This window comes from Xyrauchen texanus, chromosome 42, assembly GCF_025860055.1.
Source record: "Xyrauchen texanus isolate HMW12.3.18 chromosome 42, RBS_HiC_50CHRs, whole genome shotgun sequence".
Lineage (NCBI taxonomy): Eukaryota > Metazoa > Chordata > Actinopteri > Cypriniformes > Catostomidae > Xyrauchen > Xyrauchen texanus.
Window position 1 is genome coordinate 29,693,237 of NC_068317.1, and position 17,389 is coordinate 29,710,625.

A 17,389-nucleotide genomic window follows, 5' to 3' on the forward strand; every position below is an offset into this window, starting at 1 on the left:
ATGCATCACTGGAAAATGGGAGGAGAAGACTCAGGAGGTGCTATGGCGAAAAAAAACTAAATATACAGTACATGTAAATTTAACAACAGCTGGACGGAAGAATTTAATTTAATATCTCGAAGCCATATCAACAATGCCCACGCCTTATGCAAAGTGTCACACTGATTTGAATATTTATTAAGGACATGGTGGGAAACAATTTGTATGCATTTAGCCTGCCTCTGCCATCAGTGGTCTCTCTGATTTTGGTACCCAAATGTTGACAGGTATGGTTCCCACCTCTATCTGTCAGTGGATCTCCAGTTTTCTGACAGATAGGCAGCAGTTAGTGAAACTGGGGAAATTCACTTCCAGCACCTGTAGGATCAACACTGGGGCCGCCCAGGGATTTTTGCTCTACCCTCTTCTCCTTGTACACACAGATGACTGAAGTTTGCCTTCCATCTCATGAACAGGTAAACTGTCCCATTGAGCAATAATTATGTGCAATACACAGTTTAGTCTATTTATATTTGTCCAGCATATCCTACCTCCTCTTCCATTACATTCCCTTGCACTATCTGTATATAACAGATTTGTATTTGTACTTTTGTATATATTTATATTTCTAAATCTCTCTCACTCTCCCTCCCTCGCTCTCTTTCTCTCTCTCTCTCTCTCTATGTATACATATATATGTCTATCTATCTATCTATACTTTCTTTATATATATTATATACTATTATGTATTCACTTTTTACAAGTTGAATGGTTCAGTTTCAATAACAGCTGGTCTTTTTTTTATTCAATGTGCATTAGCCCAGAACAGACTTGGAAACAATGGACCCTGAATTCACATTTGTGGGCCACAGCCTGCTGCTGAGAGGCCAGAAGAAGACAGGACAGTCACAAATGACGGGTATCACAAACTGATTTATATCTTATCTGTGTTAAGCACTTTAGATTAATGACTCAGTCACCAGTAGAAAACATGCTTGTTTTGTAGCATCTAATTGTGATTGATTAACAGATATAGGGCGAAAAGCAAATGATAGTCTTGCTGACATCTTCGACAAGACAGCGTATGGAGAATATGAATCATGTCCTCAGGATGTGAGCTCTGGTACCAACCAAGACAGTTTACATGAGGAAGAGAGAGAGAGAGAGAGAGAAAGAGGAGATGAAGAACAAGTAGCAAGTAATGGTTTCATATTCCTTTGATTCTTGCAGTTGTCAGGTGATAAAAATACGGTACTTGCTGCAGCTTTGAAGTCGGTTACATATGAACAAATGTTCATTGTTAGCAATACTGTTTTGATGTTTGGCATCTTCCGTAAAGCCGGGCTTCAGACAAGGAACGTGTAAAGTCTAACAGTTGAGACAGTGATGTTCAAGATATTAATTGTGACACTGTTAACCTTTTAACACATACCTGGGTCAAAAATGAAACAGTGTCTGGTTTTGGAAGGGGACCAATTTCCATTGCCTCACTGTAACCTCAATTTTTGCTTTTTTTTTTTTTTTTAAAGAAAAGGAGGGACGAGTTGAAATACATTTTTGTGGTAGTTTTTGTGGCCACAAATGCTGTCTGTTAAGTTTAACTTGCATTGAACCCGGAATATTCCTTTAAAGGAATGGGTCTCCCAAGGTCACTTGATGCAAATTTGCCAATGATCATATTTACATGGAGAAGCTTATTCACAGTGGCTCATGTGTTGAAACAAGAGCTTGTTTTTTAGCACTAAAATACAATAATTTCTGTAATGAACAGATGGTACTATGGAAAAGAATACAGTGATTTAAAATCGGAGTATGAGTGAAGAAATTTTTTAAATATTAAGATTAGTAGCTGAACATGAAAATCACTCACACACACACACACACACACACACACACACACACACACACACACAGGACTTTTGCCTGTGTGGAATCGAGAAAACTGAAAGGCCACGACTGTAAAGAGTGTGAAGTTGTGAGTTTTTTTAACTTTGAACATCTCCAGAAAATCTTTCTTCTGTCCTCACACAACACAAGACATTACACATATCTTTTAATGCAGCTTTAAACTAATTTAAACAGCACCACAGAACAGTGTTTAAAGTAGTCATTCATATCGCCTTTTGAAACTGTTATGAAGACCTTTCATGCTCACAGCAACATTACCGTTACACTCCACCATCCAATCCAGAAAATGTCACAGGCCTGTGTGGAAAAAGGTACCGCATTAGTTGAACTGGAGAATTTTAAGACGACAACAGGGTTCCCATGCATGGACGTGGAAAACCAGGGAATATCAGGGAATTTTTAAATAGGGTTTATCAAAATTGCTTTTTAAAAATCCTTATCTAGTAATACAAATGACTGGAAAAGATATAACAAAGATAGGAAATTAATCGGTGGTCAAAAGTGTGGGAGCCCTGATATAATGGGGCGGAAGTCCTGTTCACTTACAGTAGTTTAACACGTCACTTAGTCCCACTTTGCTGCCCTGCCATGGACACCATGCCTGTTTGAAGTTTTCCATATAGTAGACTCATGAACAGAGATGTTAATCAGTTCCAGTGATTCCTTAGTCTTCAGCTGTCACTCTAGGGTTCTTTTTTACCTCATTGAGCATTCTGCGGTGTGCCCTTTGAGTCATCTTGGCTGGACGGCCACTTCTAGGGAGAGTACCTATAGTACTAAATCATCTCCATTTATAGACATTTTGTCTAACTGGTCAGATGAATATCTAAACTCTTTGAGATAACTTTGTAACCCTTTCCAGCTTTATGCAAAGCAACAATTCTTGATCGTAGATGCTTCTTGTTAATGGCAAACTCAAAATGTTTAAGTGATTTTATAAGTCATTGTAGCTCTAATCCACACCTCCAATCTCATTTAATTAATTAGATGCCAGGTTTATCAACTCCTGACTCTAATTAGCTTTTGTTGACGTCATCAGCATAGGGGTTCACATGCTTTTTCCAACCTTCACTGTGAATGTTTCAATATGTACAAGAACAATACAATCATTTGTGTTATTAGTTAAAACAGAATGTGTTTGTTCATTATTGTGACATAGATGATGATCAAACCAGATTTTAAGACAAATTTACACATAAATGCAGATAATTTCAAAGGGTTAACATACTTTTTCTTGCAACTGTATGTGGTTTAAATATATTATTTGGGACGTATTGTTAGGGAAAGCATGAAACAGGTTTATTGTATCTGTTTATCCTGGTCATTGGTAAAACTTCCTAGACAAATTTAGTTAATATGCTCCATTTGTGCTTTCAACAGGATACACTAAAGAGGAAGACCAGCCAGATGTGCGGATACACAGAAGATGACCTTGCCTATGAGTTCAGATAATCTCTTTGTCTAATGGTTACATTTTAACTGTTGATTGTCAGTGTCTCTCTTTAATTTCCTACAACACAAAGACCTCTGTGTATATCAGAGGGGCTTATTTTAATGTGTATGTGCATGTATGTCAGGCTGAGAAATTCAGTGTCTTTACAGCTTTTATAAAATGATCTTGATTAATAAACAAACCTATGAGCTTATGTAAATAGTTTTTCCTATGACATATGTGAGCTTGATATTGACAACATGATTTTGAGGAAAATCTGAGATGACTTATTTTGTATTTATAAGAAGGCCATGTGTCATATTTCAAGTGTGCTTGACGTCTTTTGTGGTGACAGCTCCAGAGAGCAACATCAGCCAGGTTTTCTAGTGGTCGTCTGTAAAGATGGATCGCAGACACAGGCAGGCGGCTCTCTCTTTCCTAAACAGCATCTCTCTGGATAGAAAACTTTTGGAAGTGAACTGGGGTGAAGATAAAGCTGAGGATAGTGGCAAGTTCATTAGTCATTTGTCTTGATGGTGTAGAACATGAAGCCAAGTGTATGGTGAGGTCATTTGTTACAACTTTGAGAGTTTGTTTATTTTTAAATATGGAATAGTCCAGGTTCCGTGATTGTGTTTCCTTACCCTCAGTTGGTACTGCCACTCTGTCTCGAGTGGCAGTAGTGCCAACGCTGGTGTCTTCAACCAGCATTTTGGCTCACAGTGTGTTTTCACAGAGCGGTCAGTGAGGAAGATTAACATGATACGATTATATCCTCTTGAATTCTTCTGGAATACTTTATATGATCCTAAATTAGAAAAGAGACTCATCAAACAACAACTACACAATTTCATAATATGTATCATCATATGATGACCTTATGATTCTGCCTCCAACAACAAATAAATACACACTCACCAAAACAGAACAGATGGATGGACGCCCACATGTAGTCACTGGGACCAAACTGAGAGGTGAAACATACAGAACCATATCAAGGGGCTCAAAGATGGTCAAAATGTTCGTTATTCAGGAGTCACTACTTCAAGTACTTCACATCAACTGTTCTACTTTTACAGGAACATAACATGTAATATTAATAATGTTTGAAATCAATGTCCTTTTTTTACTCCAGCATTATTTTGTTTTCATTACAGTATTAGAACATAATCATTTTAATTTTAATACAACTAATTTAAAAGTATGTAATTTACAGCCGTTTAACCGACTGTATAGTTGAAAGAAACCTACCTTAATAATATGATCCATGATGGTTTCAGAATATTAATGGCAGAAACATATGGATATGCAGGTATAAGAATATTATAAAAAACTAGGATACTATAAAAAAAAAAGGAAAACTAGATTACATTTATAAATGTAGAGTTCTAACACCATTAAATATCCTTTAAATATTACATTTTAAAACTATTCCTACAGAATACCAATTCCACCCATCCACAGCATTTGTACTCACCTGGCTTTATGTTTACATTTATGCATTTGGCAGACGCTTTTATTCAAAGCAACTTACAGTGCACTTATTACAGGGACAATCCCCCAGAACAACCTGGAGTTAAGTGCCTTGCTCAAGGACACAACAGTGGCATCTTGTTGGTGCTGGGGCTTGAACCCCCGACCTTCTGGTCAGCAAACCTGAGCCTCAACCACTGCACCACCACTGATTTCAACCCAACCCGGTTTCCAAGAAACCAGTAGCAATAGAGCGCCAGTGGAGGTCTGCAACCAGTAGACAGTCAATGATAAAGATCAATTAACACTATTATGTAAATGAAAAACTTAATTATAAACTTGGGGAATTCAAAATATTTTCTGTATACTTACCCCTGAAAAACTGTTGGAAATGTAAACGTTGAGATAGACAGAACATACTGAAAAGTAAAGACAATCCTCAACATTTACAATAAATGAGCAAATAAAGACCACACAACTAAAACACAATATTTATTTTGATTGGCCGAGCAGTTGGCAGATGGCAGTTTTAGGCAAAAGTACATCACAGATGTAACACATGCAAAACCATTTTTAACAACTAAACAAATAAACACAACAATAACAGACATAGACACAGATACAGATACAATGTGTTTTAGCAGTTCAAAGAGGAATGACCTTATTTGTGAAATATGATACTGTGAAAAATGAGCAGAATATTAGAGCAAGGAGCAGCCGAGCAACATTCATTGGTTTGGATGCATCAATAACTTTTATTTCATGCACAGCTCTTCAAAACTTTCCTTGAGTGTGCCGTCATCTCATCTCATCTGTACTTTGTTCTGCTGACCACGAACCCACTGTGTCACGTGGGACATTTTTAACCAATAAAAGTTTTAGAAATTTTGAGCAACCTATTGAACATTAACATATTATTCTTATTAGTAATACAAAACATTTTTAAATCTCTGGCTTCAAAGTGAAAATATTTGTTTAATATCAAAATGAGCAGAAAAAAAAATTACGTTTTCATTCAAATTCTACATTTAATTTTTTTTATTATTTAATCAGATTTAATTGATTAAATTATGATTCATTAAATTAATCGATCTGATTTAAATTATGTTCTTCATTTCTGACAAGAAATCATCAAATCAAACAATCAACCAACCAACAGTTCTGTTCATGAATGTAACGTTTCACTTCAAGGACAAAGACATTTTTAGTAACATACAGTGATTTATATTTTTGTTTTTATGACAACATACATGCTTTTTGATAATAATATTATCGCTTTTATTTGAGTGAAATACTAAAATATTACATGATAAAACAGACGTTATCGCAGCTTTCAAAATAAAGGTATAAAGTAATAAAGAGTGATGAAATAATGCTACTAATAAATAATAATAATAATAATAATAATTCTTATTATTAATTAGAAATTACTTCTACAACGTTTTATTTCATAAAGAATTAAATCTGTTTTCTGGTGCAGTGTAAGGCATTGTTATTTCACAAATTCAAATGTACATTTGATTATTAAATACAATACTATATATTGTATAAAAAGAAAAGCACGTCTCTGTAGACGATACAAATGTCTTCATCCTTGTGAAATGTTTTATTTTCTTATTCTATTTGTTTACCTGTATTTTGAAAAACAGAACGTATGACGTCATAGTAGGTTGTCCCTCGCACCTATTTTTAGCTGACATACAGTCGGTAACGAATTGAGTTGTCGTCACTCTTTTAGCCCTCTTGGTCAAATATAGTCATACTTAGGAATACATTAAAGACTAAAGTCGATATTAACGAACCTTTATTGAAATTATCTACCCGAAACGCAGCTAAACCCGATTTTTCTGTTTGAATCTAAACACTCTGTCAACAACAGCAAATATGGATCAACTTGAAGTATCTACAAAAGAGACAAAGGTGAAATTTCTTGACACTTTTAAAAGTTTAAATCGATGCCTTTTCATCTGACAATCAAATGATGTGGGTAAATATCCAACCAGGTGTACAATATGACTTGGTTTAGTACAGGGCCTTTCAGCCATTATAAAACAGGGTGAGTAATGACTGTAAATCTGTCCAGACATGTTAACGTGGTAATGAACTTTATCCAGTTGCTAGGTTTTGTGTTTAAACCAGTGTTGGGTGTAATGCATTACTACCTAATTAATTACTGTAGTTAAATTACTTTTTCATTTAAAAATTAAAGTAAGATATTACTCTTCATTTTTCAGTAATTTAATTACAGTTACATCTGATGTAATTGTGATAAATACCGTACAGAATATAGAACAATTCTATTAATTCTATAACAATTCTATAGATAATTCTAAATAGAATTTTAATGTCTAATGTTAAAATGTATGTTTTCTAATTTAACTCCGCCCCCTGAAATTCTTTGGCCAGTTCATGAATAATTTATTAGATTTTATATGATTTATTTGAAATAATTAAAAGAACAGTTTCATATCTATCATTGTACTTTTCATCTGGTCGAGGTTGTTAAAGGTTTTAGATAGTAATATGTAATGCAATTACTTTGCAGACAGAGTCATTAGTACAGTAGTCTAATTACACTGTAGAAGATGTAATTAGTAGTTAGTAATTAATAGCTCTGGTTTAAATAGTACAAAATGGAAATAGTAAGGTAGTTCAATATACTAGGGACGTTTATTGGTGAAGCGAGCTTTAGAAAGGTGTGTGTTGCACTTATGTAAGAAAATGTTTAGTATGTGGACTTGAAACACTTGAGTCATCATTTGTTTGCGTAATGACATGGTCAGACAAATATTAGAATACCTGAGACTTATTTTAGGAATAAAGACAGCAGTTGTCTTGCCACATTGGGTGATCTGTAAATGTCAGCTCACAAATTTCAAATTAGGCAACTCTTAAAATGGTCAGTAGTTTGGATGAAAGACTAAAGATGACGGTATGATTTTATTGGGTTCTCTATCTGTATTTTAAAGAGATGCTTTTTTAAAAACCTTCTTCCAGAGCCCTTGGGGTGCTCCCACCCTGGCACCGTTACCCTGCTCTCTGGCTGATGTTATGAGTGAGCAGCTGGCCAAACAGCTGCATGAGGAGGGCAACCCTTTCCCAGACCCAGAGTGAGTCTCACAAACCTACTAAATATCTTATAACTGTGGAAAAGCGTTCAAGCACCCCACCTTCTTGGATTTAAATGTACTGTTGTGAATAGTTGTATAATTCCTCTTGGCAGTGATATCAATTGCACAAACTATGATAATACATAAGATGGTCAACTTAAGTACTTATATTCAATTTAAAAGTTATTTTAGTCCAGGAGTCTATTTGTTGACAATTATTTCTGGGTACTCAAACATCATTGACATGTATCCTTCATATTAGGTTCAGTACTGATCTGGACCTCATCTGCGCTCCTGAAACGGAAACGTCCAGCGATCTGATTCTGGCCAAGATGCTGCAGATGCAGTTTGATCGTGAGTTTGATACGCAGCTGCGCATAGAGGAGAAGAAGTTCAATGGAGACAGCAAAGGTAAAAATCAGCTTGTGTGTGTGTCTAGGCAGTAAATGCTTTGTTTGTACTGAATTAAACATCTGTCTTTTTTTTTCTCCACGTTAACTCAACATGTTCATATCTACAGTCTCCATATCCTTTGAGAACTACCGCATGGTTCATCCATATGAGGACAGTGACAGCACTGAGGATGAGGTGGACTGGCAAGACACTCGCCATGACCCGTACAGAGCTGGTGAGAGCTTGTTTGTGCAACACTTAAAATCAGTTATTCTGTCTTATTGTTTGTTATCGCTCTCCTTAATAAAGTGCGAGCTGAAGTGCTGCTCTCCCGGATCATCATTAGCGTTTCAAAAGATCTCAAGTTGTGTTAAATTAAATCAGACGACTATTCGACAATGACAATTTTTTGTTGTCGATAATGTCGGCTAATCGATTCAGCCCTACGTATCAGTAGGGATGGGAATCGTATGGAATTTGACAATTCCAGTTCCGATTCCTAAAGACAACAAAACTCATAATGTGTATCTTTAACTACACATTGTCATATCAACAACCATCCAGTAATTATTCAGAATTCTTGGTTAATTTTAGTGTTCAACCGATGGTGGTGGAAAAGGCCGATAACTGATTAATCGGCAGAAAAATAATTTTGCAGAAAATCATAGACTTTCCTTTGACAAAGAGTCCTAAATTAATAAAACCCCAGATGCAGTTTATTGTTCAACCAAAATTACCAAAATAACGGTGCATAAATATATACAAGCTCGAAACACACAGAGGACTCTTATTTTGAAATGACGAATTGATGAAAAAACTATCGTTAACTTTCCAAATAGACTTTTGCCTATAATATATTTCCAAAAAGCAAATATCGGCACCGATTAATCGCTAAAACTAACTCTAGTTCATTTCATGTCAGACTGAATGAATAACTTGTGCATCAGTAAGTTTTTGATTCTCTTAAAGGAACGGGCTGATGAGTCATTTGTACGGTAGGATGTGCTGTATGTTTGTATGTGTATGGTTCAAAAGAATCGACTCATAAAAGTAATTTGTTCAGGTATCGGACTACACTGGTCACACTGTATGTTTCGCATTGTACCTTTTTGATTCATTAAAAAGAACCGTCTCAAAAGATTCATTCGTTCAGTAATCAGGCTACACCGGTCGTGCTGTTTGTTTTTGATTCATTAAAAAGAACTGGCTCAAAAGAGTCATTCGTTCAGGAATCAGGCTACACCGGTCGTGCTGTTTGTTTTTGATTCATTAAAAAGAACCGTCTCAAAAGATTCATTCGTTCAGGAATCAGGCTATACCGGTCGTGCTGTTTGTTTTTGATTCATTAAAAAGAACTGGCTCAAAAGAGTCATTCGTTCAGGCATCTGGCTACACTGGTCGTGCTGTTGTTTTTTATTCATTAAAAATTACCGGCTCAAAAGAGTCATTCGTTAAGGAATCAGGCTACACCGGTCGTGCTGTTTGTTTTTGATTCATTAAAAAGTACCGGCTCAAAAGAGTTATTCGTTCAGGAATCAGGCTACACCGGTCGTGCTGTTTGTTTTTGATTCATTAAAAAGAACCAGCTCAGAGTCGTTCATTCAGGAATCAGACTTCACTGATCACGCTGGATGTTTCGAACTGTAGATTCAAAAGAACCATTTCAAGTGTCAATGCACATCATGCATTGAAGTAATTTGATTGAAATGGAACCGGTTCTCAACGCTAATAAGCAGTTAGTAGTTTTTGACTGGACTGCATTTTATTTACTCAGATAAACCAACAACCACCCCCAAAAAAGGCTTTGTTGGGAAAGGCAAGAACATCACCACCAAACACGATGAGGAGGTCTGTGGACGGAAGAACACAGCACGCATGGACAATGTAAGACTAGTCAACACTCAGCCCAAAAGGACATCCTTAAAACATGATTTAAGTTAAGCCATTGAACAAGAAGAATCGAAATTTCCCTTCTCCATCTTTCAATCCATTTTCCTCAGTTTGCTCCAGAGGTGCAGGTGGGAGATGGGATCGGCATGGACCTGAAGCTCTCCAATAAGGTGTACAACGCTCTGAAACAACACTGTCAAACAGAACAGCGCCGCAGCGCTCGACTGCATGAGAAGAAGGAGCACTCGACTGCTGTGAGAAATTTTGCTCTTTAAGTAATGTGTTCTTTTAAACTGTCCACTTGTATGCTTTGTCTAATATATTTAAGGACTAATCAGTGTACTTTATTTGCTTAGGAACAAGCTGTTGACCCCAGAACCAGACTGATGATGTTCAAAATGGTGAATGCTGGGATACTGGAGAGCATTAATGGCTGTATCAGCACAGGAAAAGAGTCGGTGGTGTTCCATGCTAATGGAGGACGGTGAGTTCAGTGGAAGACTTGAGGAGTTACCAGAAAAGTCTTAGTCAACACAAGCACATTAAGCTACGCAACTCTCATAACTTTTGCTCATCTGCTGTAGCTTTGAAGAGAAGATCGTTCCAGAGGAGTGTGTGCTCAAAGTTTTCAAGACTACCCTGAACGAGTTTAGGAACAGGGACAAATACATCAAGGATGACTACCGCTTCAAAGACCGCTTCAGCAAGTTGAATCCTCGCAAAATTATCCACCTGTGGGCAGAGAAGGAGATGCACAATCTCACCAGGTGATACACAGATTTGAAGTGTAGACACTTGATATATTTAAAGGGATAGTTCCCCCTAAAATGAACATTCTGTCATCATATACTAAAGATGATGTTCATCATCTTTTTCCATGCAAATAAAAGTGAATGTTGACTGAGTAGTTCTGCTGTAGTTAAATGCTTCAGATGAATTAAGATTACACTGGAATGTATATTGTTTCATCTCTTTGTTTTCATTCCCTTTATATAAATGTTTTTTTTTTCTTTACACATTTTTGTATATGTACATGTAGGATAAAGAAAGCAGGGATCCCGTGCCCAGAGGTGGTGATACTGAAGAAGCACATCCTTGTGATGTCATTCATTGGCCACGACCACGTGCCTGCACCTAAATTGAAGGATGTCATGCTGAACTCTGAAGATATGCAAAAAGCATATTATCAAGTTCTAAACGTGAGTTTGTTAAAATTACACAACAGAGTGCAACCGTCTGGTTCTGGAAGTACAATTCCATAATTTTTCCATTGGGGAATTTATTTTTAATGATAAATAAATCTTTATAGACGAACTTACCGCAATCTCTGATGGTTAATCGATTGTGTATGCTCCTGCTGAAGCCATCAGTCCACATTATTTCAACCTTAATTTTTTAACAATCATATTTAATAGTGATTTTCCAGGTGAAGAACTACACTACCCATGATCCTGAGCGGGTAAAAAACGATCAGAGAATTGCGAGGAGAGCTCTGCAGCGACCAACCACTCCCATGATACTCTGTGAATGACACAGTAGGGAGAGTCTCCCTACACTCTCAAACTACTTTTATGTGTCTTCTATTCTTCTTTTGTTTTTAATTTGATTTGTCATTCGCAGTGCTTCATGGGATTATAGACTTCATAGAGATTTTTTTGTCCGATTTTCAAATACTTTTTCGCTTTAAATCAAAGTTTGTAATGTTGTGGTTCACCTCGGCGCTGGTTTGTTTGGTTCATGGCTTAAAAGTCCTTTATGAAGTAGGGCTGGGCTATATATATATATATATATATATATATATATATATATATATATATATATACACTAACCTAAAGGATTATTAGGAACACCTGTTCAATTTCTCATTAATGCAATTATCTAATCAACCAATCACATGGCAGTTGCTTCAATGCATTTAGGGGTGTGGTCCTGGTCAAGACAATCTCCTGAACTCCAAACTGAATGTCAGAATGGGAAAGAAAGGTGATTTAAGCAATTTTGAGCGTGGCATGGTTGTTGGTGCCAGACGGGCCGGTCTGAGTATTTCACAATCTGCTCAGTTACTGGGATTTTCACGCACAACCATTTCTAGGGTTTACAAAGAATGGTGTGAAAAGGAAAAACATCCAGTATGCGGCAGTCCTGTGGGCTGAAAATGCCTTGTTGATGCTAGAGGTCAGAGGAGAATGGGCCGACTGATTCAAGCTGATAGAAGAGCAACTTTGCCTGAAATAACCACTGCTACAACCGAGGTATGCAGCAAAGCATTTGTGAAGCCACAACACGCACAACCTTGAGGCGGATGGGCTACAACAGCAGAAGACCCCACCGGGTACCACTCATCTCCATTACAAATAGGAAAAAGAGGCTACAATTTGCAAGAGCTCACCAAAATTGGAATTGGAAAAAAATGTTGCCTGGTCTGATGAGTCTCGATTTCCGTTGAGACATTCAGATGGTAGAGTCAGAATTTGCCGTAAACAGAATGAGAACATGGATCCATCATGCCTTGTTACCACTGTGCAGGCTGGTGGTGGTGGTGGTGTAATGTGTGGGGGATGATTTCTTGGCACACTTTAGGCCCCTTAGTGCCAATTGGGCATCGTTTAAATGCCACGGCCTACCTGAGCATTGTTTCTGACCATGTCCATCCCTTTATGGCCACCATGTACCCATCCTCTGATGGCTACTTCCAGCAGGATAATGCACCATGTCACAAAGCTCGAATCATTTCAAATTGGTTTCTTGAACATGACAATCAGTTCACTGTACTAAAATGGCCCCCACAGTCACCAGATCTCAACCCAATAGAGCATCTTTGGGATGTGGTGGAACGGGAGCTTCGTGCCCTGGATGTGCATCCCACAAATCTCCATCAACTGCAAGATGCTATCCTATCAATATGGGCCAACATTTCTAAAGAATGCTTTCAGCACCTTGTTGAATCAATGCCACGTAGAATTAAGGCAGTTCTGAAGGCGAAAGGGGGTCAAACACAGTATTAGTATGGTGTTCCTAATAATCCTTTAGGTGAGTGTATATATCGAATATTCACAATATAAAATTAAGCATTGTTGTGAATATCATGATGATTTTAATGTGCTTTCTGTTTGGCCATTAAGTTTTATCAAGAGCGTATCTATAGACTAATTTAACGATCCTTCAAGGCTGCACAAATAATTCAAATTACACCAAAATCGCAATATGGTCAGATGGGATTATACACCGATCAGCCACAACATAAAACCACCTGCCTAATATTGTGTAGGTCCCCCTCATTCCGTCAATCCACATCTCAGAATAGCATTCTTCTCGCCACAATTGTACAGTGCAGTTATCTGAGTAACCGTAGACTTTGTCAGTTCGAACCATTCTAGCCATTTATGTGAACATTAACTGAAGCTCCTGACACGTATCTGCATGATTTTTGCACTGCACTGCTGCCACACAATTGGCTGATTAGATAATCACATGAATTATTGTTGGTGCCAGACAGGCTGGTTTGAGTATTTCTGTAACTGCTGATTTTAGAATTTACTCAGAATGATGCCAAAAACAAAAAACGTCCAGTAAGGGGCAGTTCTGTGGATGGAAACACCTTGTTGATGAAAGAGGTCAACAGAGAACGGCCAGACTGGTTTGAACTAACAAAGTCTACAGTAACTCAGATAACCGCTCTGTACAATTGTGCTGAGAAGAATATCATCATATCTGAATGCTGTTCTGAGATGCGGGTTGGCGCTGTTTTGGCAGCACAAGGGGGACCCACACAATATTAGGCAGGTGGTTTTAATGTTGTGGCTGATTGGTGTAAAACTGCAAAAGTCAGCGATTTAAAGACTGATAAACATGGTCTGTTTGTGGGTAATGTACTATTCTACATTATAATAGGTAATAGTACATTATAATGTATAATGTACTATTTTAGAGCAGTTGACGTATTGTGAAAGAAAAGTAATGCATGTTAAAGCATTCATGCTAGCAAGCATTAGTAACTGCTACAAGTTATTATACAAATCTACAAACACAGCACAATATAACACAAAACTAGCTGACAACATTTCACCAGATGTGGAACATTGTTAACTAAACACTGTAGGTGAAGCAAATAGGACAGAAATAAATTACTTTTATATAAAACAAATCGAATCCACAATATAATAATGATTATTAAGTATTATGTTATGACCCAAGTTTGGGACCAACATAAGAAGTCGGCAAAATGTAAAAACAAAAAAGTCGCTGTGGCCATGGAAAAATAAAATCCCCACAAAAAACCCTCCAAAAATATAAAAATACATGATAAACCAAACAAAGACAGGTGAGCTGACTAAATTAAACTGTAAAAGAACTGGGTTAAGAAATCTTACTAACACCTGTTAATAAAAAAAAGTACTTACTGAAATCCCTATGGCAAAAATGAATGTGAAAAATACTTCCAGAAGCAGGACGGGATTCAAACCTCTAAGCTAAGCTAAACTTTTTGTAATTAGCTATGTGAATTTTAGGTAGAAATGCTTTACTCATGTTATCGAATTTTTGACATTACAGATGATGCAGCGACTCTATCAAGACTGTAACCTGGTTCACGCTGATTTGAGTGAATACAACATGCTTTGGCATGATGGACAGGTTTGTACGACAGCCAATTTCGGACATAGTTTGGTCTTTATAATGAATCACTTTATATTCTGCATGAAGAAACAAGGCTTTTGCCATCACTTTCAACCATAATGTTTTTTTGGAGCTTTTAAATCGCTCAAGAAGCCATAAGTTATATACTTGTTTTCATCCTGAAGGTTTGGTTCATTGATGTGAGCCAGTCCATAGAGCCCACTCACCCTCACGGTCTGGAGTTCCTCTTCCGGGACTGTCGGAACGTGGCCACAGTAAGTATACAAACCAACTTGTGGTTCATTAGAGTAATCAAAAGAAACGTTTGTTGACATATGCCTTATGGAGAGATGCTGATATCCCAAAAGCAGGAATGTGGTAATTATTGAATGCTCTGCTCTCTAGTTTTTCCAGAAAGCTGGTGTGGAGGAAGCTCTGAATGTATTCGAGCTGTTCAACACTGTGTCTGGACTGCAGATCAACAGTGATAATGAGGCTGATTTCTTAGCCAAGGTAAGGCCTTCAAATGTCTGTTACATGCAATCAGCATTTGCTAATTATTTCTAAAGACTTATGGCAAATATAATGATGTCAAGTGACGCACAATGGCATAAATAGGCTCTTGACAAGGTTGTTTTTTTTTTTTTTTTTTTTGGTGGTGGTGGTGGTGGTATTGGGGCAAATTAAAGTATCTCTAATTTAAATATGTGCGCTTTTGTGTGTTTATGGACATGCAGAACATATTAAGTCGTTTCAAATTGTCTTTCTACAGATTGAAGCCCTGGAGAAAAGAAACGAAGACCATGTGCAAAAGTCTAGCAAGAAAATCTTCACTGGCACTAGTGATGGCAGCCCACCCCAATTAAATACTGATGATGATGATGATTAACATGTGTAAAATAATAATTTGAAATATAAGGGAGAGAACATCCCTTTGGTCTCAAGTCACAACGAGGTGTTGAACGGTCAGATCGCGGGCCTCCGAATGTGTCCCGCATCATTCTGTGCGTTCTGCCCTCTGAAATGCTCACGCCATCCCTTGACTGCTGTTCACCCATTTGCTCAGTGTTGAAAGTGATACATATCGATCATTTTAGACATTGATAACTTGTCATGTTTTTAACAGACAGTTTTTGGATGATGGTTATAAAAAAAGAAAAACAGGATAAAATAATATAACTATGGAGACGCATGTAATCTTATAATATTGTGTGGTGCAGTAATTGTCTCCTTCCACAAAAATGGCAAGCTCTGTCCAAAATCTCAGAATGCCAGGTGTTGGTGTGTTGATTTCAGTTTTAGTAATGAGCAGAAGTCATTGCACAAGTTCTGCACAAGCCATTATTCAAATGGGTGTTTTGTTGAATAGTTTACTGATAAGATTACAATTGTTGTAGATTTGTGGTGTCTTTAGTAAAATCAGGTTAAAATAAAAAAAATAAACTCTTTTTGTGCTCTTCATTTAGGACTTTTTTTTTAGATGATTTCAATGTTTTTAGATGATTACTATAATTTAATATGAAATGATAGGTTTACTTATATTGCATTTACAGTTGAAGTCAGAAGTTTACATGCACTTGGGTTGAAGACATTTAAATTCATTTTTTTTAACCACTCATCAGATTACATATTAGAAAACTATAGTTTTGGTAAGTTGTTTAGGACATTTAATCATCCCTCATTTTGATGGACAGGGTCGTAAAATTCTGTCAATCTATTATTAGCCCTCATATTTTAATGATAATAAGACAATTAATAGCTTTTATTTCCATTCACATTTTCATTTTTAGTCATGAGCTTACAGGACGAGCATATAGCAAATTATGCATTTATTTATTTATGCAGAGAACAGATGAACAACAGAAACACACGACGCAGATTAATATTTTTTCCCCCGCAATACGACATATGAACAACGCAATATTGCAAAATACAAATAAAATATGAACAGAACACGTTAAAAATGAAGTGAACAGGACTCAAACCTTCCTCCTGGTCTGCATTGACTTAAACGGCGCTGGCCTGTGCATAATGAAATGCATCAAGGGAGACTGATGCTGAGGTACGGAAGCCCTGAACTGCAAAAAAAAAATAAAAAATACATATATATGCCGCTATATATATATATACAGTGGGTACGGAAAGTATTCAGACCCCCTTACATTTTTCACTCTTTGTTATATTGCAGCCATTTGCTAAAATCATTTAAGTTAATTTTGTTTCCTCATTATTGTACACACAGCACCCCATATTGACAGAAAAACACAGAATTGTTGACATTTTTGCACATTTATTAAAAAAGAAAAACTGAAATATCACATGGTCCTAAGTATTCAGACCCTTTGTTCAGTATTTAGTAGAAGCACTCTTTTGATCTAATACAGCCATGAGTCTTTTTGGGAAAGATGCAACAAGTTTTTCACATCTGGATTTGGGTATCCTCTGCCATTCCTCCTTGCAGATCCTCTCCAGATCTGTCAGGTTGGATGGTAAACGTTGGTGGACAGCCATTTTCAGGTCTCTCCAGCGACGCTCAATTGGGTTTAAGTCAGGGCTCTGGCTGGGCCATTCAAGAACAGTCACGGAGTTG

At 36.9% G+C, this 17,389-nt stretch overlaps 1 protein-coding gene across 1 annotated transcript; it reads left to right on the plus strand.

The window, feature by feature from the left end:
• Positions 1-6,473: 6,473 nt before the first annotated feature.
• Positions 6,474-16,247, plus strand: LOC127634716 (serine/threonine-protein kinase RIO3-like). The gene is made up of 13 exons (XM_052114370.1): positions 6,474-6,712; positions 7,790-7,902; positions 8,165-8,313; positions 8,423-8,530; positions 10,070-10,179; positions 10,296-10,439; positions 10,542-10,669; positions 10,770-10,952; positions 11,225-11,384; positions 14,737-14,817; positions 14,985-15,074; positions 15,205-15,312; positions 15,572-16,247. Exons 1-13 carry the CDS (start codon positions 6,677-6,679, stop codon positions 15,686-15,688), a joined length of 1,527 nt encoding a protein of 508 aa, XP_051970330.1. The 5' UTR covers positions 6,474-6,676; the 3' UTR covers positions 15,689-16,247.
• The last annotated feature ends 1,142 nt before the right edge of the window (positions 16,248-17,389 follow it).